The sequence below is a fragment of the Nicotiana tabacum genome, chromosome 18 (assembly GCF_000715075.1).
Source record: "Nicotiana tabacum cultivar K326 chromosome 18, ASM71507v2, whole genome shotgun sequence".
NCBI classification, from domain to species: Eukaryota; Viridiplantae; Streptophyta; class Magnoliopsida; order Solanales; family Solanaceae; genus Nicotiana; species Nicotiana tabacum.
In genome coordinates this window covers 7,238,320-7,262,152 of record NC_134097.1, presented here as the reverse complement: position 1 = coordinate 7,262,152, position 23,833 = coordinate 7,238,320, and the positions used below count along the sequence as shown (strand labels likewise).

The 23,833-nt window shown below is 34.3% G+C and overlaps 1 protein-coding gene across 3 annotated transcripts; it reads right to left on the bottom strand.

The window, feature by feature from the left end:
- Positions 1-4,531: 4,531 nt before the first annotated feature.
- On the bottom strand, positions 4,532-22,720 carry LOC107759834 (uncharacterized). 3 transcript variants are annotated; one of them, XM_016577847.2, is made up of 3 exons: positions 22,394-22,717; positions 20,628-21,226; positions 4,532-5,347 (listed from the first exon to the last, which is right to left on the bottom strand). In XM_016577847.2, the coding sequence occupies exons 1-3, from the start codon at positions 22,509-22,511 to the stop codon at positions 4,661-4,663; spliced, it is 1,404 nt and encodes a 467-aa protein (XP_016433333.2). In that variant the 5' UTR covers positions 22,512-22,717; the 3' UTR covers positions 4,532-4,660. The 3 variants fall into 3 exon arrangements, with proteins under 3 accessions (XP_016433333.2, XP_016433334.2, XP_075092664.1); XM_016577848.2 differs by having other exon boundaries at positions 20,628-21,220; XM_075236563.1 differs by lacking the exon at positions 4,532-5,347 and adding an exon at positions 16,007-16,447 and having other exon boundaries at positions 22,394-22,720.
- Between the last annotated feature and the right edge of the window lie 1,113 nt (positions 22,721-23,833).

The following is a 23,833-nucleotide window of genomic DNA, read 5'->3' as shown; positions in this document are numbered from 1 at the left end:
TTTTAACAATGTTGTGTCGTACAATTACGACAATAACAACAATAACGATCCAGTGAAATTTTACTAGTGAGGTTTGGAGAGAATAGTGTGTACGCAGATCTTATTCCTATCCTGAAGAGGTAGAGAGGCTGTTTCCGATAGACTTTCGGCTCAAAAAGACGAAAAGAGACAATATATCAGTACTATCAATAAAAATTATAGAATAAATAACAGCATCACAAGAATCAGAAAATAGATGAAAAGCAAAACAATAGGGGCACAATTATATTGTATATATAAGGTTAAAATTACTATTATATATATATATATATATATATATATATATATATGCTTTTTGCATGTTTATTTTTTTATTTTAAATATTTTAAAGAAAATCTTGCCTCGGCTACTATTCCCCTCAAAAACTTCTGAACTTTTTTCATTATATTCTATAGGGAAAAGATCAAAATATACTCTTGAACTATGTGAAATTGAACGAATTTGCATGTCGTTAATACTTTGACACAAATATACCACTCCTATCCAATATTGAATATGCCCTTTTTAAATGGTCCCATATATTGAATATGCTCCCATATAGGGGGAGTATTTGGTCCCACAAGGTATTCTTTGAGGCTATATTTGGCCATTAAACATCTTTAACCTTAATAATGTAATAAAAGTTTATAATGACAAAATTCCTTTAAATCGATTGCTTTTTTTATAAATCTTAAATATAAACAAAGAGAATCGAAGTGTAGGAAAATATAAATCATTTCCATATTCTATATATAAACAACACGTACTACCAAAAGGGGTTATGAGTTCTTGTTTGATTGAGATGTATAAATTGGCTTTATGTGCATGTGTGTAAGAAAGAAGGAAAGAAAGGAAGAGGAAAGGTCTTAATCCAATAGCCCTTTTTTTATTGATGCATTAAATTAGACATGGTTAAGAGAGAGGTGGAATGTGACATGTGAAGAAGCTTACATAAAGCAACTAGTTTAGCTTATTTTGTTAAGTAATTGTTTTTATTTCCTTTTTATATTGGAGAGAGTGGTTAACTTTCTTACTATCACTATGTTGTAGGTGTAGATATCTCTCCTTTAAACTAAGTTTTACATGATTCATCACTCTACGCTACACTCTATTATCTCCGTACTTGTTTCACCAAACTATTAGATCGGATACCAATTGTTAAGTTAAACTAGTTCGAAAATACTTTTAGCATGATATGATATTATTCGTTTGGGTTTAAGCCCGTACGATATCTTGCAAAAAGTCTCACACCATTAAAAATATCCAATACCTTATAAATAACTTATTTTTCTTTTTTACTTTCACGTGAAATTTACCCAACGATCTCTTTAATTCAAGATGCAATTTGTAACTCTTGTAGTTAGTTGAGTGGTTTATTAGTTTAATAATAGTACTATTTCTTTTGAGAACAAAAAGGGAAATGACACTGTAGACATCAAAATTTTATTGGATCAAATTCATATGAAATTTGGGCAAAATTCTAAATTTAAGATAGTACAAATTGAGTCCATTGAAGTTTCTTGGAGGCTACTCTATCTGAAACCCTAACTTGGAAGTTATTCTACCTGAAACCTTAGCTTAAAGGGTACTCTACCCAAAACCCTAGCTACACCTATAAAAGGGGCCCACATATTCCCTTTGAAAGCATCTCAAAATTTCATAAAATTTCATGGAATATTCACAAATAGATCAAATATTGATTTCTCAAAGCCACCGAAGTGATCAACGGATGTTCTTCCTTTTCCTGGAGATCAAATATATCCTAAGGAAGTTCGCATCATCCTACGTTTGAAAAATACGTTGGTTAAGCCCTCGAATCACGGAGAACGGTCTAGAGAGAAGAATCAAGGGAACAAACAAAACTGTACCCGCATCATTTTATCAATAAAATTAGGTTTCTTCATATTTATATTGTGGTTACAATTTATTTTTGTATCACAAATAATTTGTTGCAAACAGGCACTACATAGCCGCTCTCAAAATAATAGTATATATATATAATACACTTTTACGATTACCGGATTTAACAAGCTTAAGCAACCACTCCTTCCGTCCCAATTTATATGAAAGTGTTCGGATTTCGAGAGTCAAATGAGTTATTTTTTTTACCACAATTATATGTGTTTTAAATATTTTGAACTATTAATATACGACTTATTATAATTTTTATACCTTGTTAGAAACGCAAAGAACAATCAAAAGGTTCCTTTGTACTAAAAGTTAATTAAGACCTTACGACATAAATAATGAAAGTCCAAAAATCCCTATTCTTTTTTACTATTCCCATAACATGCAGTTTTAAATATAGGGTAAAAGCTGCACAACTAGTACAACTAATCGACCAGTTCAGATAAATTTTTGAAAAAAAAAATAGTTTGGTTTATCCATTTTATAATTTCTTTTATCCATTTTAGTTTGTTTTTTCCCCTCATAAATGCTTGTATTTTCTCATTTGCATGTTCAATTTCAGTAGGTTTTCTCCTCAATTGCTCGGTCATTTCATGCTCAAGTTTGTTAAATTGGTTATCGTTGGGGCCAAACACACATGATCGACAAGTTATAAAGTGGGAAATTTTCACAATTACTTAGGAACTTATAAAATATTTCATAATCTACAACTAATTATAGAATAACATATTCTACAACAAATGTATAAAAATATACCTACAAGTTCACCAGATTTCCTATTAAAGGGGAATAACATATCCCATAATTAGCCCTTAAACATTCTCCATTTTGTTAATTATTTATGACAATTATAACAATATCTCATAACCATGTTGATACATCAAAAAAATCTCATGTCTCTCTAACTGTGCAAAATTAACCAATCAAATTAAGAATACCCAAAATTTTATTGGATACATTGAAGGAATCATTATCTAAAGAAAATATACAGTAATACATAGTGTGTGTGTGTGTATATACTAGTATATATTATACTAGTATAGTATATTTGTTAATAATATTTCTTCTTTTTTTCAGTTCCATCTTAAGATATACTATATATATATATATATATATATATATATATATATATATATATATATATATATATAATTAAATAAAATAAAATTTACAATAACATATTATATACAATAATACATCATATAAAAACTTGGGGAAAGTAAAGACATTTTGCTGATGGAGAGATAAAGAAGAAGCAAACTTGGGGGAAACAAATATAATGTATATATAATTAAATGTATACAATAAAATATATATATATTATTAACATATACAATAACAATATAGTATATATAATATAAAATCATACATTGTCAAAAAAACTTTGGGGAAAGCGAACACTTTCGGCTGCAAAATTCCCAAGCCTTGTATGGTTTGTCGAGGTTGTAAGGGAGAAAAAAAAATGAAAACCTTCTATAATTTAAAACTGAAAAGGCATGTTTCTTTTGAGAGTGAATTTGATTTGATTGTATTAATGATTAATACAGGGATGGTTGAGATATTATAGGAGTCTAAAAAATTAGGTAACGTGTAACTGACCACTTAACAATTTGTTTGTGCCCGTGTCCCACGTTTAGGGGAGAAATTTTAGGAGTTTATGAACTTAGTAATCTAATTAAAAAGTTAAAAAATTGTAATAAAATGTATTTTGTGAAATTTTCTAAAAGCAGTTGTAACTTTAATAAATAAGCGTTAAAGAAGTTGTATTATGTATAAATTCCTCTTATAAAGTAATAGTGAATAAAGTATCATCTTATGAATCCTTACTATCAACTATAAACTATTGTTAAAAATTTATTCAAGTGACATTTCCCTAAAAGAAAATTTAATTAACTAAAACTAATGTAGAACAATAAAAATAAGAAATTAAAGAAAACAAGCTTATAGACTAAATTCAATAAAAGAAAATATTCCAATAATATGGGTCAATGTCTCATAAGTTGCATTGCAATGACACCGATGTTCAAAAACATTGCAATCAATATTTAAAAATATTACACCCAATATTTATACCAAATCGTATATTTGCCATTTCGAACCAACTAACAATCTTCCATGAGATTATATTACTCAAGAAATTTTATTTCTTTGGTACCCTCTTGGAATGGACTTCCTATCCGCCAAAAGAGTGATATAACCATAAAGGGAAACAACTAATGAATAAACTATGGCCAAACTTTTGTTCAAGGAGAGAAAATTAGTAGGTGTTTGGACATAAGAATTGTGAAATTCCAAAAAAAATAATTAGAGTTGTGTTCGGACATGAATACAATCTGCAGCTATTTTTGAATTATCGCGAGTGTTTTAAAGTTAAAAATTTTGAAAAATAGCTTTTTGAAAATTTTCAAATTTCGAATCAACTTCCAAGTGAAATTTAAAATTTTCATGGCAAAACGATGATACCGAAAAAAAGTGAAATTCTTTTTAAAAAAATGAATGTTTTTATAGCCTAACGGGCCCTTCAACTTTTCCGTAATATTTTTTCCAACCAAACGCCATTTCAAAAAGCTTTTCAATTTTAAACACCTCTTGCATAGTTCATCCATTTTTGCAAAAACTGAAACTTCTCTTAGATTAGTTAAGATTTCAAATAACAAGCTGCCACAGTTCACCTCACGATTCTTCTAACCTCTACATCTTAACATAAATCTGATTGTCCTGAACATGGCCGAACTCAGTTATCACCTGTGGTGAACGCTTCTTCTTGTTCTTTGGGGTTCACATCATCGGTCACTTCAGTTTTTTCGACATCTTTTGGTGTTTCATTAGCAACGCCGCGGTCATTGAGTTCCTGGAGCCGAGCCATATGCTTCTTCCCTGTCCTATGTGCCTCCATCGATTTCTCTGACAAAGCCCCTACTTTGCATGTTGCACACCAAAATTTGAACTTTTTCTTCTTAGTCTCCTTAGTTTTTTGCTTCTTTTCCTGAGCTGCATTTGCACCTTTTTCCAGGCCATCAGCATGGGATTGCGAAGATGGTGTGATGTTGTCCTTTGTACCTTCTTTCTCCGAACTCTCAAGACATGTTCCCTCCACTGATTTATTACCAGGCAAGAATTTAACTTTCGGTTTTATGTTGAGATTGTCGTCAACTTTTGGTTTCTTTGGGAAAAGACCGATACTATAGTTCTTCCCATTCCTCTGTGATATTAAAGCAGCCTCCTTGGACTTATGCTTCTTTCCTTGGAGGTGATCATTCAGACCACGCTCACTCGTCGCACTAACTTGGCAAAGTGCACAACTCCAGTCCTCTTTACCATTTTTCTTTGGAACATTGCCTGATGGAGGCTCACTGGTAACCTCCACTAGCGGTGAGATAGCTTTCCTTTTTGCTCCAGAGAGACATGTGTTAGGCTTACCCTGCAACAAAATGCTCAAAAGAAGTCCGTGAACAAGCACTGCTTGAATATTCACAACCTGATTAGTGGTGAACGGAACTGAAAGCCTATTCACAATTTTTCATAAAAATCTAGATAACTGATGAGAGCAACACTGGCTAATATACCAAATGCAAAGTGACGTTAGTTATTGCAAGATTTCAAACACACATTGGATATTAGCATAGTGTAAATGTTAGAACTTCTGCATTTTTTTTTATGATTCAAAATAATTTTACTAATTTCGCACCAAGCCAGTGTCAGGACACAACAAGAAAAGTACATCAAACTACCAGATAACGCAACCTACTATTAACCTAATATGTGCCCTGCTTTATCTAGAGATGCAAAGAGAGAGAAACCGCAAACCTCTGCCTTTTCCCTTATGGATTCCAATTGTTATTCACCTATGCCTCATTGTCAAACTCTCTCCTCAGGTCCAGTTAATCCATTTAATACACGGATTCCCCTTCTTCTTTGAAGTTCTCCGGCTTGTCAGTTAATGTAATGTATTGGTCCCCCAATCGCCAGCCATTACCTCCTCACAACTACCTCTCCTTCAATTTCACATTATGGGCTCTCAAAGATAACTGAACAGCTAAATCCTACAGCCCAACTCAGCTTCTCTACTGTAGGATATCAGATAATTTGCTTGATCTTTCTTTACTGTTCCACTTTTCATATCTCTTTATGCCTCTCGCCGTAGTTTATTGGAGATGCCGATCACTTCAAGTCCACTGAGTTCCTCCATCTCTATTCAGGTTCCCTAGCAATAAATAGGTTTTTGTTCTCCTTGCTAGCCCTTCTCTCCTTCTAATTTCTTTCTATTCTGATAAGCAGGGATAAGGCCTCATTCCTTCTTCTGATGACAGGGATAAGGGCATACCCATTGGTTGAGATGCCCAGGGATTTACCAAATTGATGAGTTTCTGGAGAGCCCATAACGATTTGTCAGAATCCCTCCTCCCTGTATCTTCAGCGCCATCATTTTCTATAGATAAAGGTTTGACGTCTTGCTTTATTTAATAGGGGTGTAATTTCCAAGCCTGATATTAGTTTCCTACTCTGTTAGTGTCACTATGCGCCAACCAATTGATGGAACTTTATCATAGAGTTCTTTACTCACCCTGGATTCACTCTTCAGACATGCCGTGCAAGTCCCTGCTTTGCGCTCAAACAAAGCATCAATTCCAACCCAGCACCTCCCACCCACCTTTGTTTGGCGTACTTTATAATAGTCGAAGGGGCCTACTGTGGTATTATGCAACCTTGCAGTCGCAGGAGCTTCGGGACCTCCAACCTTTATTCTCATTCTCAGGTTAGATTCAACGACCGGTTTCAGCTTTCTTCCTTCATTCCAACCATTGTCAAATATGATATAAGTGTCTTTCTATCAGAATGCTCAAAATTTAGATCATGATTCCCAAGATGAGATTTCTTACGATTAATCCAACAGTAAGCAAATCGCAATTTTGAAGAGCAAATTTCATCACTAAACTAATAATAAATAATGACATATGGTTGAAATAGTTAATCCTCTGTAATTGTCTAAAATCACAGTTTGAACACGACTTTAATAGTTGAATCAAAATTTTGAAGTACAACTACTACTATTATGCATCAATCTCAAACGAGTTGGGGGTCGGTTATAAGAATTCTCACCAAACTTAATCTAAAATCATCTCAGGCCAATATTATACAAAATAAAAGTAAAGTATAAGAAGTTTACATTTTCTACTGCATAACGTATAAATCTCTCAAAAGGCTAAACCCCTCCTAGAAAGCATAGGATGTAAAGTAGAAGAGCTAACATGACTAAAACAAGTGTGTTTTTATTAAAGCTGGCGACTGGGCCGTGCTGGGACCGAACCCGCGGGCTAAACGGACTAGGACTATTTGGCCCGCGATTGGTGGGCTCGTGAGCCGGTTTTACCATTTAGGACCAGGCCCGTTTGGCCCATCATGGGACCGGACCAAACGGGCCCAGCGGAATTTTGTTTTTTAAAAAAAGTCATTGGCTCTTCAAAAAATAGTCATTTAACCCCACCCCAAACTAATTTTTAACCCCAAACTTTTTATTATTACACTTTTTTCCTATTTTCTACTATAAATACCCCTCATTCTTTCATTTTTCTTACAAAATCATTATCAATCTATCAAAACCTCTCTCTAATTTTCTTCAATACTTGCTACAATTGTTTACTTTATCAAAAAAAAAAATAGTGAGTTTACTATTGCTTACTTTATTCAAAGTCAAAAAATATTGAGGTTGTTAGAATTTGTGAAAAAATTATGGAGTTGATGAATTGGAGTCTTCAACGATAATCAATTTTTAACAAGTTCGTCAATTCGGTAAACTCTTAATATATCATTTTTGTTTGTTTTATTTAGTTGTTATTACTTGATTAATTAAGATGTCTTCCTTAAGAAATATTTTTGGGCACGGTAAAAGTAAGAATAAGGAAAAATCTAAGACTGGCGAAACTAGTAGTACTGTTGTTCCTCCTCCCCGCCCCAGGCTCCCCGATCCAAACCCTGTAGCCGTCTTGCCTCTGCTATTCTTGATACCAATAATAGTTTATTACAATTTACCGACACTGAATTTTGCCATAATATTGCACCCGGTAATTTTTTAGACCATGAATTAATGAATGCTCTCTACACTAATGATTATACTAATATTACTAAAAAAAATGATGAGGAAATTAATTTTGATGAAACTCAACCGGACGATGATACACCCACTAGTCATGCTCCTGATGTTGACCCAACTAGTGATAACGCTACTAATCCTAATGATGACCTAACCGATACTCATGTTACTGCCCCTACTTTTTCTAGAGAACCTACCAAACGGGCGCAAACATCTGTTATTTGGCCATTTTTTACTCAACTAGTTGAAAAAAGTAAGGCTAAGTATAAAACTTGTGGACTAAAATTAACTTTTAAATATCGGACGGGAACTTTGGCTAGACACATAGCTAAACACCCTAATGATAACGCCAAATTTCTTCATATGAAAGTTCTGGCCGAGGGGAAAAGTGCACCTAGTCCTAGGTACTAGTTCAAATCAATTTCAACCGGTAATTAACACCATTACCGGTTGTATTTTATATTATGATCCAAGAAAAAATCGGGAAGAATTGGCAAAATTGGTAATTGTTATGTGCTTACCCTATAATTTTCCTTCTGACCTTGTGTTTGCGCATTACATTAGAAAAATTTATAATCCTACTTGTAAAGATTTTCCTCGCACAACCGTAAAGAGCGATATTTATAAATATAAGCATAAATATGAACAATTTTTGCGCTACTTATTTACTCATACAAATTGTCGTGTTGCTATTACAACTGATATTGGTAGAAGTAACAACGACTGTGGTTACCTTACTGCTACATGTCATTGGATTGATGAGGATTGCATAATGCAAAAGCGCATAACTGTTTCACGGCACACAGGGCAGTTTATTGCTAGCACAATTACGGATATTTGCAGATATTTTTGCATTAGTGATAAAATAATGTCGGTTTCAATGGATAATGCTACTAATAACACAAATGATATAGACTTGCTTACCACTACGCTAAATCCTGCATGTAGTAACATTTTTCATGTTAGATGTATTTGTCATATTTACTATTTAATTGTGGGTGATGGTATGAGAATTTTAAATATTCAAATTTAAAAGGTTAAAATGGCTCTTAACTGGCTTTTTCATTCTAACCGTAGAAGTAGACTTGGAGAATATTTTAGAAGGTGCGATGATTGTGGCCTAAGAGAAAGAAAAGTTCCTAAACCTTATTCAACTAGATGGAAATACATGTATGAAAGTTTGGTATTTGCATATGACTATAGAAACCTATAAGTTCAGCGTTTAATGCACATGTAAGTGATGATGACGATTACCTTACGAATGGGGATTGGGCTAATGTTAAAATGCTTGTTGATTTTTTAGAAAACTATCATATTGCTACAAAAGAATTTTCAGGACAATATTATCCTCTACTATTTCTAACTGATTGGTTTATATTGCAGAACTTGCAAATTTGTTTGCTTATTTTTCACAGGGTGGGAAAATTTATCAACTTGTTATTGATTCTATGAGAAGAAAGTTTAAAAAATATTTTTTCTCTATTCCCGCTATTTATGGTGTTACTAATATGTTAAATCCTTGTATGAAATTAGGAGGTCCTCAATTTTGGTATAAAACTGTTTATAAGGGTTTAGCACTTGAAAATGGTGAGGAGCCTAAACTTCCAGAAGCAATAGCCTCAATTAGAACAAACGCTGAAACTATTTATAATGCTTATCAAGTTGCATTAAATCATGCTAGACCAAATGTTTCAACTCCTTCTTCTTCTGATTCTCAATCTTCTAAAAGAATTGCGGGAGAAGAAGACATAGTGTTTGGGCAGGGTTTAGGGTTATTTTAGTTCTAGTAGTAATGATTTTTCACAGCTAAATGAGCTTGAAGTTTATTTGTCGCAGAGGCTCGAGGAAGTGAATCCCGACGTAACCTTTGATATTTTGCAATGGTGGAAGGACAAACAAAACACTTTCCGGTTCTTTCAAGGATGGCCCGAGACATTTTAACTATTCAAGCTTCAACAATGACATCGGAGAGCGCTTTCAGTCAAGCAAAACTTCAAATCGGTGATCATAGACAGTCTATGAGGGATAGCTTGGATAAATCAGTACTTTCAGAGATTGGATTCATTCAGAAAGAAGAAATTTTGGACTTGCTGAATCACAACCAGAGATAGACGAAGCTTATGAAGAAATGCTAGCTGAACTTGCTGGGGATGCTGCTTCGTCCGACAATGGAAGCGACAATGAACAAGTTACTTTTCCGCTACCACTAATGGAACTTCCTCCGAACCTTGAAGGACTTATTAAGTTTGTAAGAGATAGCTAAGGAAATTAATTGCAAGTTTTTAGAATATATTAAATATTATATTTGCAAATTTGTTTCCATCACAATAACTTGCAAATTAGGAGTTTAAATTTGCATTCAAAAATTAATATGTAGCTTGTATTTTTGGCACTTTTTGATTAGTTCCTTTTGCTTCTCAATGGTGGTATTAGCACCTTGTCGTGCTCATTCCATAGGGGGAGGAAGACTAAGAAAGATGTCGCTATATTTTTTATTGCTATAATAAAATTATAAAGGATTGCTTTGAATGTTCTTTTACAATATTTGTCTCTAAATTTCAATTCAAAAATTAGTATGTCAAACTTGTATGCAATTTGCAAGTCAAACGGTCCCAACGGCTATTTTTGAAAAATTAGCCATTGGACCAATGGCCATAATCTGAAAACTTGCAAATTAGGAATTTAAATTTGAATTCAAATATTAGGTTACAATTCTATAATAAAATTACAAGGCATTGCCTTAGGTGCATTTTTAACATCTTTTTGTCTCTAAGTTGTATTAAATTAAAAATAAAAATAAATATATATATATATATATATATATATATATATAGTCGTTGGGCCCATTTAGCCCGGGACCATGAGCTAGTGGGCCCGGTCCCATGCCGTTCCTACAAAAAGCACGTTTAGCCTGGGACCGTTTGAACCGTTTATTTAGGGACCATGCCCGCGGCCCGCGAGACCGGCTCTTTTGCGGCCCGGCCCACTTGTCGGTCGTGAAGCAAATATACATATCTGTGCTAGCAACAAAATGCCATGTGTGTCGTGAAGCAATTATGCACTTTTGCATTATCCAATCCTCATCAATCCAATGACATGTAACAGTAAGGTAATCACAGTCGTTGTTACTACTATCAATATCAGTTGTAATAGCAACACGACAATTTACATGAGTAAATAAGTAGTACAAATATTGTTCATATTCATGCATATATTTATAAATATCGCTCTTTACGGTTGTGCGAGGAAAACCTTTATAAGTAGGATTATAAATTTTTCTAAAGTAAGGCACAAACGCAGGATCAGAAGGAAAACTATAGGGTAAGCATATAACAGTTACCAATTTTGTCAATTCTTCCCGATTTTTTCTTGGATCATAATATAAAATACCACCGGTAACAGTGTTTAGCTATGTGTCTAGCCAAAGTTCCCATCCCCGACCGCATTGGTGCATATTTAAAAGCTAACTCTAGACCACAAGTTTTACACTTGGCCTTACTTTTTTCAACTAATTGAGTAAAAATGGCCAAACAACATATGTTTTCGTCCGTTTGGTAGGTTCTCTAGAAAAAGTAGGGGCAGTAACGGGAGTATCAGTTGAGTCATCATTAGGATTAACAGCGATATCACTAGTTGGGTCAACATCAAGAGCATGACCAGTGGGTGTATCATCGTTCGGTTGAGTTTCATCAAAATCAATTTCCTCATCATCTTTTTCATTAATAGTAGTACAATCATTAGTGTAGAGAGCATTCATTAATTCATGGTTTAAAAAATCATCGGGTGCAATATTATGGCAAAATTCAGTGTCGGTAATTGTAATAAACTATTATCTGTATCAAGAATAACAGGTGCAGGACGGCTACGGGGTTTGGATCGGGGAGCCTGGGGCGGGATTAAGGAAGACATCTTAATTAATCAAGTAATAGCAACTAAATTAAACAAACAAAACTATAATATTAAGACTTAAGAGTTGGAACGAGTTAACCGAATTGACGACAACTTGTTAAAAATTGATTATCGTTAAAGACTTGAAGACTCCGATTCTCCAACTTCACAATTCTTTCACAAATTCTAACAACCTCAATATTTTTTGACTATTTTTTTGAATAAAGTAAGCAATAGCAGCAAACTCACAATTTTTTCACTATTATTTTTTTGATTAAATAAACAATTGTAGCAAGTATTGAAGAAAATTAGAAAAAAATTTTGATAGATTGGTATTGATTTTATAAGAAAAATGAAAGAATGAGGGGGTATTTATAGTAGAAAATAGGGAAAAAGTGTAATAATAAAAAGTTTGGGGTTAAATATTAGTTGGAGAGTTAAATGGATATTTTTTAAATACCCAACGACTATTTTTTAAACCCAACGACTACTTTTTTCAAAAGCCAAACAACCTACGACTTTTTTTTTTAAAAATTCCGTTGGGCCCTTTTGGCCCGCCATGGGACCGGTCCCATGGCGGACCGGTCCCATGGTGGGCCAAACGGCCCCGGTCTAAACGGTCCTAAATGGTAAAACCGACCCACAAGATCGGCACGAACCCACCAATCGCGGGCCAAACAGTCCCAGCCCATTTAGTCCGTTTAGCCCGCGGGTGCAGGCCGGTCCCGGCTGCCAGCCTTAGCTACAACGTGTTAATCAAGCCAACTCACTCAATAGTACTATATTAATCCAAAAAGTTAGTTAAAAGATATTAAATGGACCAACTCTTAAACCTCACTAATCACTTATTCAACTGAGATGAATTAATGCAGCATCTCTTCACTCTAACCTTAACCCATAGACAATGATAAATATTAAATGTACCATCTTCTAGCCCTTAAACTTAGACTAGAAACTTATTTACCACACATTTTCTCCAAATCAAGCCTCTCCAATATGGATTCCCATGGTTTCACCTGCATGCCTTCTTAATTACTCTCACTAAATCCATTCCAAGTGGACATCTCATTTCACAAGTTCTCTACTTCTACAAAATTCTCATGCTTGTAAATTAATATGATGAACACATGCTCGCAATTGCCCGCCTTTACTAGAACTTGATTGCACCATGTCCTAACGGCTAACACAAACCTAAAGCTTAGTCAATCACTTATTTACTAAAGATTTAAAACGCATTTTCCTAATATTAAATCCATGGCAATCAATTGTCTACTACAGATTAAGTTATTCTCACAATGTCCTATCGTTAATTATATCGAATTTTCAATGCGCTCAGAGTCACGAGACAAATAAGAAGTAATCAACGTCGTTATCTTGGTTTTCTTTTCTTATTAGTAATTAACTATTTTGTTAATACATGTCTATTTAAGATGTTAAATGAAACAGTTTTCATCTAATATTTAAAAGGTAGTTCTCATATCGTGCATGCTATCACTTTTCCAAAAACTTAAATTGACCAAATCTACCAACATAACGATTTTGACTTGGAAAACTGATAGCATGCATGATATGGGAATTATATTCTAAATATTAAACAAAAATTGTTTCATTAAATGTCTTAAATAGAATGTATGTTGTATTAAAGAAACAGTTAATAATAAGAAAAAAAGCCAAGACAATGATATTGATTGCTTCTTATTTGTATCGTGACTCAAAGCGAACTGAAAATTTAATATAATAATGCATACTAGTGAAACATATCATCTTAAAATAAAAAATAGTTTTAATAATATTGTACATTTGTACAATTTCTACGACAAAACTTAAATGACCAAATTGTCCCTCAGAAACAAAGCTATATAAAAAGTAGTTCAACATTTTCAGCAAAGCTTATTGCTTATTCCTTTAGTTTTCACTCTTTCTTTAATATAATTGCATAAAATCAACGATTTTTTGTTTTTTACCTAATCCATAACGTCGAAGATAAAAGCTGATCTTTGTTTACAAAAATACAACAAAATATCATTTCTAAACCAAAAAACATTATAAACTTAATAAATTGCAAAATAAGTATAATTGCTTTCTTCTTGGAAAGTTAATAGCATGTAGGAACTATCTAATAACATTATTATATGTCTAGCCAATATAATGACATTGATTGTCTAGTCATAACTATCTAATGGCATTAATTATTGCTCAAGTTACATGGTTGTTTCCAAAATTGCTCCACTGTAAGTTTCTTTCGTCATTTTTAATCACTATATTTTCTTATTTGATATTGACAGAACCTAAGTCAGATAATTACTTTACAGAAGAAAAAAAATCATTTCAGTTTATCCCTTTGGGTTTGCGAACTGTTGCCATGTCAACCTAAGGTTCACCCCTTTAATCCTCTTAGGTCTATCCTCACCATAACCTAACCGACACGTTTCAGACTTTGAGAGATGTTACTCGACTTAAAGTGGAAGCGTGGCATATTCGTCACATTGTTGAGAGGACGAGAAGGGAAACCCAATAAGAGAATAGGAAAATCAACAGGATTCTCACAGCACTCCTCCTTGGTAGAGTTTGTGGAAGACTACATAGTCTTTTAGGAAAATAATAACTTTATGTTACCTTAGCTTTATAAAATCTTTAAAGTTGAGCTCTAAATTAAAAAAGGACCAGCAATTAGGGCTGTATTTTGTCCCGGGCCCGGGCCTTAGTGGGCCTAACGGGCCGGGCCTCGCGGTCCCGGGCTTCGTGGTCCCGGGCTCTGGCGGTCCCGGGCCTGGCGGTCCCGGTCTTCGTGGGCCTAATGGGTGGAACCGGCCCGTGACGGGCCTAAGCCCACATGGTCCTGTGCTTAACGGGCCGGGCTCGTGGGCTTCGCGGGCCTAGCGGGTTTTTTTTTTTTTTTTTAAAGACAATTTCTTGTAGTATCATGGCTATATTAATATGTAGTATATATGTATATCTAATTATTAAAGTGCTTGACGAAAAAGAAAATAACAAAACAATAGTAAAACACTAAATTGTCATGCATAAATATCACTTCTTGATATTATATTGTATCTTATGTATATATATTCTCTTATATATTTTCTTTTAGTATATATATTGTATCTTATGTATATATTGTAGCTTATAAATATATTTTCTTGTAGTATATATATTGTATATTATGTATATATTGTAGCATAATATATTTTCTTGTAGTATATTATATTGTATCTTATGTATATATATTCTCTTATATATTTTCTTGTAGTATATATATTGTATATTATGTATATATTGTAGCATAATATATTTTCTTGTAGTATATATATTGTATCTTATGTATATATATTCTCTTATATATTTTCTTGTAGTATATATATTGTATATTATGTATATATTGTAGCTTATAAATATATTTTCTTGTAGTATATATATTGTATATTATGTATATATTGTAGCATAATATATTTGCTTGTAGTATATTATATTGTATCTTATGTATATATATTCTCTTATATATTTGCTTGTAGTATATTATATTGTATCTTATGTATATATATTCTCTTATATATTTTCTTGTAGTATATATATTGTATCTTATGTATATATTGTAGCTTATAAATATATTTTCTTGTAGTATATATATTGTATATTATGTATATATTGTAGCATAATATATTTTCTTGTAGTATATTATATTGTATCTTATGTATATATATTCTCTTATATATTTTCTTGTAGTATATATATTGTATATTATGTATATATTGTAGCATAATATATTTTCTTGTAGTATATTATATTGTATCTTATGTATATATATTCTCTTATATATTTTCTTGTAGTATATATATTGTATCTTATGTATATATTGTATCTTATAAATATATTTTCTTGTAGTATATATATTGTATATTATGTATATATTGTAGCATATAAATAATTCTAAGTATAGACAAAGAAATATTGCGAAAAGAAGCTCATGGGTAGAAGCAATAAATTTTATTACCAAAAAATGACATATCTTTCTTAGTCATCCTTCCCCCAATGGAATGAGCACAACAAGGTACTAATACCACCATTAGAAGGAAAAAAACTAAGGAAGATGTGCCAAAATACAAGTTACATATTATTCTATGTATTATCTCTAACAAATCTCATAAATCCTTCAAGGTTCGGAGGAGGTTGCGTTGGTGGTGGTGGAAAAGAAGCTTGTTCATCACCACTTCCGGGCGAAGCCGAATCCTCCGTAAGTTCCGCTATCATTTCTTCATAAGCTTCATCTATCGCCGGTTGTGCTTCTGCAATTCCAAAGTTTCTTCTTTCCGAGCGGATCCAATCTCTAAACAATACTGATTTTTCCAAGCTATCCCTCATAGACGCTCTATGATCACCTATTTGCAGTCTTGCTTGACTGAAAGCGCTCTCTGATGCAACAGTTGAAGCTTGAATTGATAAAATATCCCGAGCCATCCTTGCAAGAACAGGAAAATGTTTTTCCCTTGCCTTCCACCATTCCAAAAGATCAAAAGAGCCGTCTGGATTCTCCTTTTCAAGTCCCTGAGACAAATAAACTTGAAGCTCATTTAGATGTGAAGTTTCATCATAATTTTCACCTTGAGACCCCCTGAACTCCGTCCAAGATTTAAGAGCTTTTAAGCCCGCAACTCTTTTAGAGGATTGTGAGCTAGACGAAGTAGGGGTTGGAATAGTTGGCCTAGCATGCTCTAAGGCAAGTTGATAAGCATTATAAACTGTTTGAGCGTTAATCTTAATTGAAGCTTTTGCATCTGCAAGTGTCGCAATTTCCTCATTTGAAAGATCTAAAGCCTTATAAATATTTGAATACCAAAAATGAGGACCTCCCAATTTCATTGTAGGATTTAGCATTGCAGCAAGACCATAAATAGGAGGGATAGGAAAAAAATATTTTTTAAACTTTTGTTTCATTTCATTTATAGCAAGTTCATAAATATCCCCACCCTCACTAAATTCAACAAACAAATCAGATAGTGCTGCAATATAAACTAAACAGTTTGAAATAGTAGGATAATATTGCCCAGAAAATGCATTTGTTGCAATTTGAAAATGTTCTAAAAAATCTAAAAGAATTTTAACATTAGTCCAATCTTGAGTGGTAAGCATTTCATCATCATCTTCACCACCTACCCGAGAATTAAACGTTGCATTAATTGGGTTTCTATATTCATATGCTACTACTAAACTTTCGTACATACAATTCCATCTAGTCGGGCAAGGTTTAGGAACCTTTCTTTCTCTAAGGCCATATTCATCACATTTTTTAAAATACTCTCTAAGTCTACTTCTACGGTTTGAATAAAAAAGCCAATTAAGAGCCATTCTAACCTTTTCAATTTCTATGTTTAATATTCGCATACCATCACCGACAATTAAATGATAAATATGACAAATACATCTAACATGGAAAATATTAGTAAATGCAGGATTTAGTGTTGTTGTAAGCATGCCTATAGCACTGGTGTTACTAGAAGCATTATCCATTGAAATTGCCATTATTTTATCGCTAAAGCAAAAATATCTACAAATATCTGCAACAGTGTTAGCTATAAATTTACCTGTGTGACGCGAATTAATTATTCTATATGCAATTATGCGTTTTTGCATTATCCATTCTTCATCTATCCAATGACTTGTAACAGTTAGGTAATCACAATCATTACCACTTCTACCAATATCAGTAGTAATAGAAATCCGATTAGGTATATGAGTAAATAAATAACGCAAATATTGTTCATATTCATGTTTGAATTTATAAATATCACTCTTAACTGTTGCGCGAGGCCAACCTTTATAAGTAGGATTAAACACTCTTCTAATATAATGAACCCAATTAGGATTAGAAGCAAAAGTATAAGGTAAGCACATAACAGTAATCATCTTTGCTAATTCTTCACGATCTCTATTTGGATCGTAATATAAAATACCTCCAGTGACAGTGTTAATTCCTGGTTGAACTAGATTTGAACCTGTACTAGGGTTAATCGCAGAATCTACACTTGTCCCCTCTAGATGCGCTTTCATTTGAAAAAATCTAGCCTTATCTCTAGGGTGTGTTTTTATGTGCCTAGTCAAACTACCTGTGCCGCTACGGTCTCCTACATATTTATGCGACATTAATTTCCCACAAGTTTTACACTTAGCCTTATTTTTTTCTCTTACTTGAGTAAAAAAATTCCAAACTAATGATGTTTCTAAGCGTTTAGCAGGTTCTCTATTAAAAGTAGGAGTTTCTACAGGTGGGTCGACCGGTGCATCACTTGGGTTATTAAGAGGACTAGTAGGTGTATCATCTAAATCCGGTGCTTGAGTTTCATCATCATCCTCATTTTCCTCATTATTTTCTAAGATGGTTTCATTAGGATAAAGAGCATTCATAATTTCATCATCTAATCTATCACCTGGTGCAACATTATGATAAAATTCACTATCGGTAAATTGAAAACAAGGGTGATCACTATCAAGAATTACGGAAGGAGGAGGACGTCTAGGTTGGCGACTACTTTCAACTTGCTTATCTTTTCTAGGTCGGGGAGCCGGGGGAAGGGTAGTTGGTTGGCCACTACTTTCACCGGTTTTATCTTTTCCTTTACCAAACATTTTTTTCAAAGTAAATGCCATATTAATTATAATTATGCAAACTAAACCACACAAAAATATATTATAAAAACGTAAGAGTTGAAACGAGTTTACCGGATTGCCGAACAACTTCTTGAAAATTGAAAATCGTTGAACACTTGAAAACTTCAATTCAACAACTTCACAATTTTTCACGAAATTTCAACAATAAATTAAGTAATTGTAGTAGAGAGATTGAGAGAGATTGAGAGATATTGAGAGATATTGATGAATTGGTGAATAAAAATGAAAGAATGAGGGGGTATTTATAGTTGAGAAATGGGGAAAAGTGTAATTATATAAAGTTTGGGGTTAAAATAAAGTTTGGGGGCCAAATGGCCATTTTTTTAACTTAAAAAACGGTCATATTTTCAGCCCAAACGGCTAGATTTTAAATATGGCCGTTTGATTTTTTTTTTTTTTTTTTTTTTTTTAAAATAGCCGTTGGGCCCGCCAGGCCCGCCAGGACCGGCCCAGGCCCGCCTGCCGGTCCCGGGCCAAACGGTCCCGGGCTCGTGGGCTCAACCATGGAGACCAGCCCGTGACGGGCTCAGAGGCCCACCAAGACCGGCCCACCCAGGACCGGCCCACCAGGCCCACCAGGCCCGTTAGGACCGCGGGCCCGGTCCGGTCCGGTTCAGGCCCGGCCCACCGAGCAGCATTACCAGCAATTCTAAGTTGAGATGATAGATGCAAAGACCAAAAGCTTCTCCTAAAACAGAATACAAAACTAGGTTACCACAATCTGTCCTGAAGATTCAACAATAACAACATCCCCATTGTTATCCCACAAGTGGGGTCTGGGAGTCCTGAAGATTCACCAAGGTCATTTAGATTATTCCAGCCACATTGTGAGGGTTTAGAGTGGGTGATAATACTACAGTATGCTTTTGGGGACATAAATAGAAATAGGAGAGCTTGATGGGATAGAGAAGGGATTACCCTTATTATGTTTTGGTGCACCCATGAGATTCCTTTAAGCATAGAAGTCTGGGTGTCTTTTGTCGAGAACCATATTTGGTTGTGAGGTTCTCTATTTTTGCATACTTCTTGTATACGGGCATTTAGGCTCTTCATTAATGAAATTTTTGTTACTTGATTTTAAAAAAAAGATTATTCCAGCCACATGCCAATAAAGATTCAAGGAAAATTCTATTACAGTTATAAGCAAGGACATCTATTGTACATTTTACACCACTATCAGGTGAATAGAGTTGATCTACTTCCTCATTCTTGCTAGAAGAGATTGCCATGTTTGAGGCACACCAAGGACCCTATTAAGACTCTACCGCAGAATAAAGGAGTAAGCATGCAAGGAAAAGGGAAATTTAAGGACACACACACACACACACACACACACAGAGAGAGAGAGAGAGAGAGAGAGAGAGAGAGAGAGAGAGAGAGAGAGAGAGAGAGACCAAAAATCAATGAGAGAATGGACGTAAAGATAATGTACAAGTACATGAACACAGTCCTAAGCTTAGCTGCAATCGGCAGGATTGGATTGGTCTAGAGACCCTTAAGTTATTTACAAACCATTATGTTAGTTACAAACCGGTATTAAAGCATAAAGATGGATTTTATGTATTGACTGAATTTAGCAATGTATCTTGAATTGTTTTTTATCAAGAGCAATGCATCTTGAATTGTATACAGAATAAACAGTGCTATCTAACTACTCCCACCACTCAAGAGAGAGAGAGAAAAACAAAAGATTAAGGAAAACATTACCAATTATAATAAGTGTACAAGGGATATCAAAACTGTGCAGTAGGGACATCTTTTTTCACATCTTCGACTAATTTCAAATAACATCTGAATCCATCAACACTTTAATTTACGTTTTATGCATGTACAAGATTATGTTTCTTCTGACGTGAAATAGCATACAGGTTGCAAGCCGCACAAGAAGAGATACTGCGTTAATGCTGAAACTAGATTCCAGGTAGACTAAAAATCCCTCAAATAGAAACACATCAAATAACACAAAGCAATAGATCAGAAAATCACATATACCCTCAAATTCAGGAAAGAAAATGAAATACGAACATATGCAGGATGAACAAGAAGAACAGAAACTGACCAGCAAGATGATCCTGTCTTTCTCTTTGCTAGGCTCCAAAGAGGGCTGCAATTCAGAAAGCATTCGCTCCACACTATGGGATACAGGCTTCAAAGCAGAAACCTTTGGTTCCACACTTCGTTGCTGAAAAGGAATCTCTGAAATCCGCTCCTCAAATGGTACTATATCGAGTCTCCTGATCTCATTTCTTGCACCCAGTCCAGAGACTGATATTTCCTTTCCCATCCTCCCCTCAAGTGATCTTGCGATTCTCTCCTCTGTGCACCCTGCATCACTCTGTTGCTTCAAGAATGGAAGCGTCGGTGAAAAACTCATTACAGGTGAAGGAAAAGGAGAAAATCCTTCTCCACTCAGCTTTGCTAGTTGTCTTTCCATCAAGAGCTCTCTTCTTACTTCATACTCCAACATGCGTCTTCGAGCCATCTCTTCTGCAATAATCTCCTCTCTAATACGCTCCTTCTCAATTTCTCTCATAATTGCCTCACGCATAATGGTGGGATTCTCAATCTCTCTCCTCATTGCCTCATGCAAATTGGTGGGTTGGTGTTGGAAATGATCAAGTGCGTTTCCAGAATGAGGCGCCATGTAGCCAGCTGAAACTTGTGATAAACATCACAAAGAGCAATATTTTAGTCTCAATGAACAATGAACAAACATAAATTGTACAATGCAGGAGCATTCAGCCAATAGAAGTAAGAGAGCAATGAAAAGGCCAAACTTAGAAATTTATCTCTAGTAAGTAACTACACTTCATCCGCTTCAATTCTGTTTTGGTTAATGCAGACAGACAATTCCAGGACTTTAGACGATTCAAAAGTCGATATATCTCTTAAATGAACTTCACAAAGGCTAAGACTGATACTTTAGGAGAGTCATACTTGTTAGGAAATAGTAAAGAAGAAACAAGATTATGGAATAAAGAAAAAGGGCGTTCGGTGTGTGAAAACACTTTCAGAAACGAGTGATTTCTGACTTTTAGGGATAGCAAATAATACTCTTCTTTGGATACAACAAGCATTTTACCAATAATCCAAACGCAACTGCTTTGAAAATGGAACAATGTCAAGAACGTAAAAAAAAAAAATCTTTGATGGTTTTATTGTTTCCAAAAAAGTTGAAACCTTTCAAAACAGATCATTTCCTTCCACTAATTAATTGTCCAAATTAAAATTTTCCAAAAATAAAATAAATTTTTTAATGTAACACTTAAGACATATTACTCACACAGCACTTTCAATGTGAGATTTCTGAATCCAGCACATATCACCAACTTTCCTGAAAATCACCCTCTTTACTTAATAAACTATTTGCACTTTATTAGAGTAACTAAACTATACAACAATACTAACGTTAAAAGTTGCAACCAGACCATAAGTCACAGGTCCAAGCCACAAAAACAGCCTCTTGTAGAATGCAAAGTAAAGATTGCATACCCAACAACGCGGGCCCGTTCTCGGACCCGAGCGTAGCAGGCTGCCGTTTATATACAACAATACTTACGGTAAAAGTTGGAAGTCACGAGTTCAAGCCACTGAAACAGCCTCTAGTACAATGCAAGGTAAGACCCGATACTTAGTGCACCGGGCTGCTATTTTTATAAAGCAGTACACTTTACCGAATCCTTAATTAACTACAATCTCTCTAAATATAGCTAACAGCAAACACAAATAAAACCGAAACTTCCCTTCCCGTTACTATAAAAACAGATCATTGAACAGAAAAAAAAAGTTTAAAAAATAGAGAAAATGCAGAGAAAAGGAACAGACCACGAATGGCTTGTTGAGTGAAGTAAGTGAGAGTTGAAGACTGATGCTGCTGTCTATAAGGAGGAGGTTGGTGTTGTTGTGGTAATGATTCATCTACCGATTTATACTTATAATCCATACCAAAAATTTACTTCAAAATCGGCAAACAAATAGTCGCAAATTTTGTAATATTACATATAATGCAGCAAAAAACAGAGATTTTGAGAGAGAAATTGTAGGGTTTTGTAAGAATTGAATGTGAAATAATGGAGGAAATAGGGATAGGTAAAAAGGGAAAGTTTTGGGGCGTAAATTGACGATTACTTTTTGTCAGCGAAACGGTACTTTATGAAGCGAGGGAGGTACGAGAAGAAAGTTATTCGTAACACTTTTCACTTTTCGAAATTTAAATGTTTTAAAATTTTAATTATGTATTTGGACATACAAAAAAAAACAAGGCCAAATAGATATGCGGCCCCTTAAATTTGGCTTCAGTTTTTATTTTGACACTTTAACATAGTGTTTTTTCTATTGAACACTTTAATATTATATAAAGTGGATCTATTGAACACTTTACTCATAACGAGTAAAAACAATAAGGTGCGTGTAATTCACGCATGAATGACTGAGCAAAATGACAAATAAGAGGGAGACATGGCATTTGGGCCCAAATAGTCAAAAAGAAGTTTTGAAAACAAAAAAGATTTATTTTATACATAAATTCCCCCAACAATTCCATCGTCTTCTCCGCATTTCCCCATCGGTTCTATTGCCTCCCACCAATAGCCGCCATGGACACTATCTTCTCCAGTTAAACCGAGAAGCAAAATGATCATACTATTAATCTCATATTCCAAGCATTCAACACATGGCGTCCGAAGAATCCTAAATCCAATCTATTGAACGAAGCTCAAGAGGAAGAAGACAGCAATTAAGGTAAAAATTTTCCAAAAAAGAAGTCACAAAGCTCGAGCCAAAAACGCCACCATCAAGAGGCGACTGCAGCTGCCGCCACCACTGCTCTCTCTGTTGTCTCGGGCTTCACAGTGTAGTTCATTTTGACTGTCTCAGGTCATTTGCTCACAATTTAACTAATGAATTTCACGGTGCAGTTTATTTTTTTCATTAAAACTACTGAAATGAGCATTTAATCTGTAGCCGTCACTACTGAATTTTACAGTATTTTCGTGGCGTGAAGGAGTTTTCTGGTCAGTGTGAGGAAATGATGGTGGGGATGGTGGCTCGGAGAGAAGGAGGAAGAAGAATGTAAAACTATGTTTTTCTTAAATAAAACAAAAGAAAAAAAAATGATTTTGGTATTACTTCATGCGTCTAAAGAGAGGTGAGACACACTCTTTTTGTCACCTCATCAGACGTGTTCAATAGGCATAATTTATATGACGTTAAAGTGTTTAATAGGTACAAGCTTTAGTTAAGGTGTTAAAATGAACACTGAAGTCA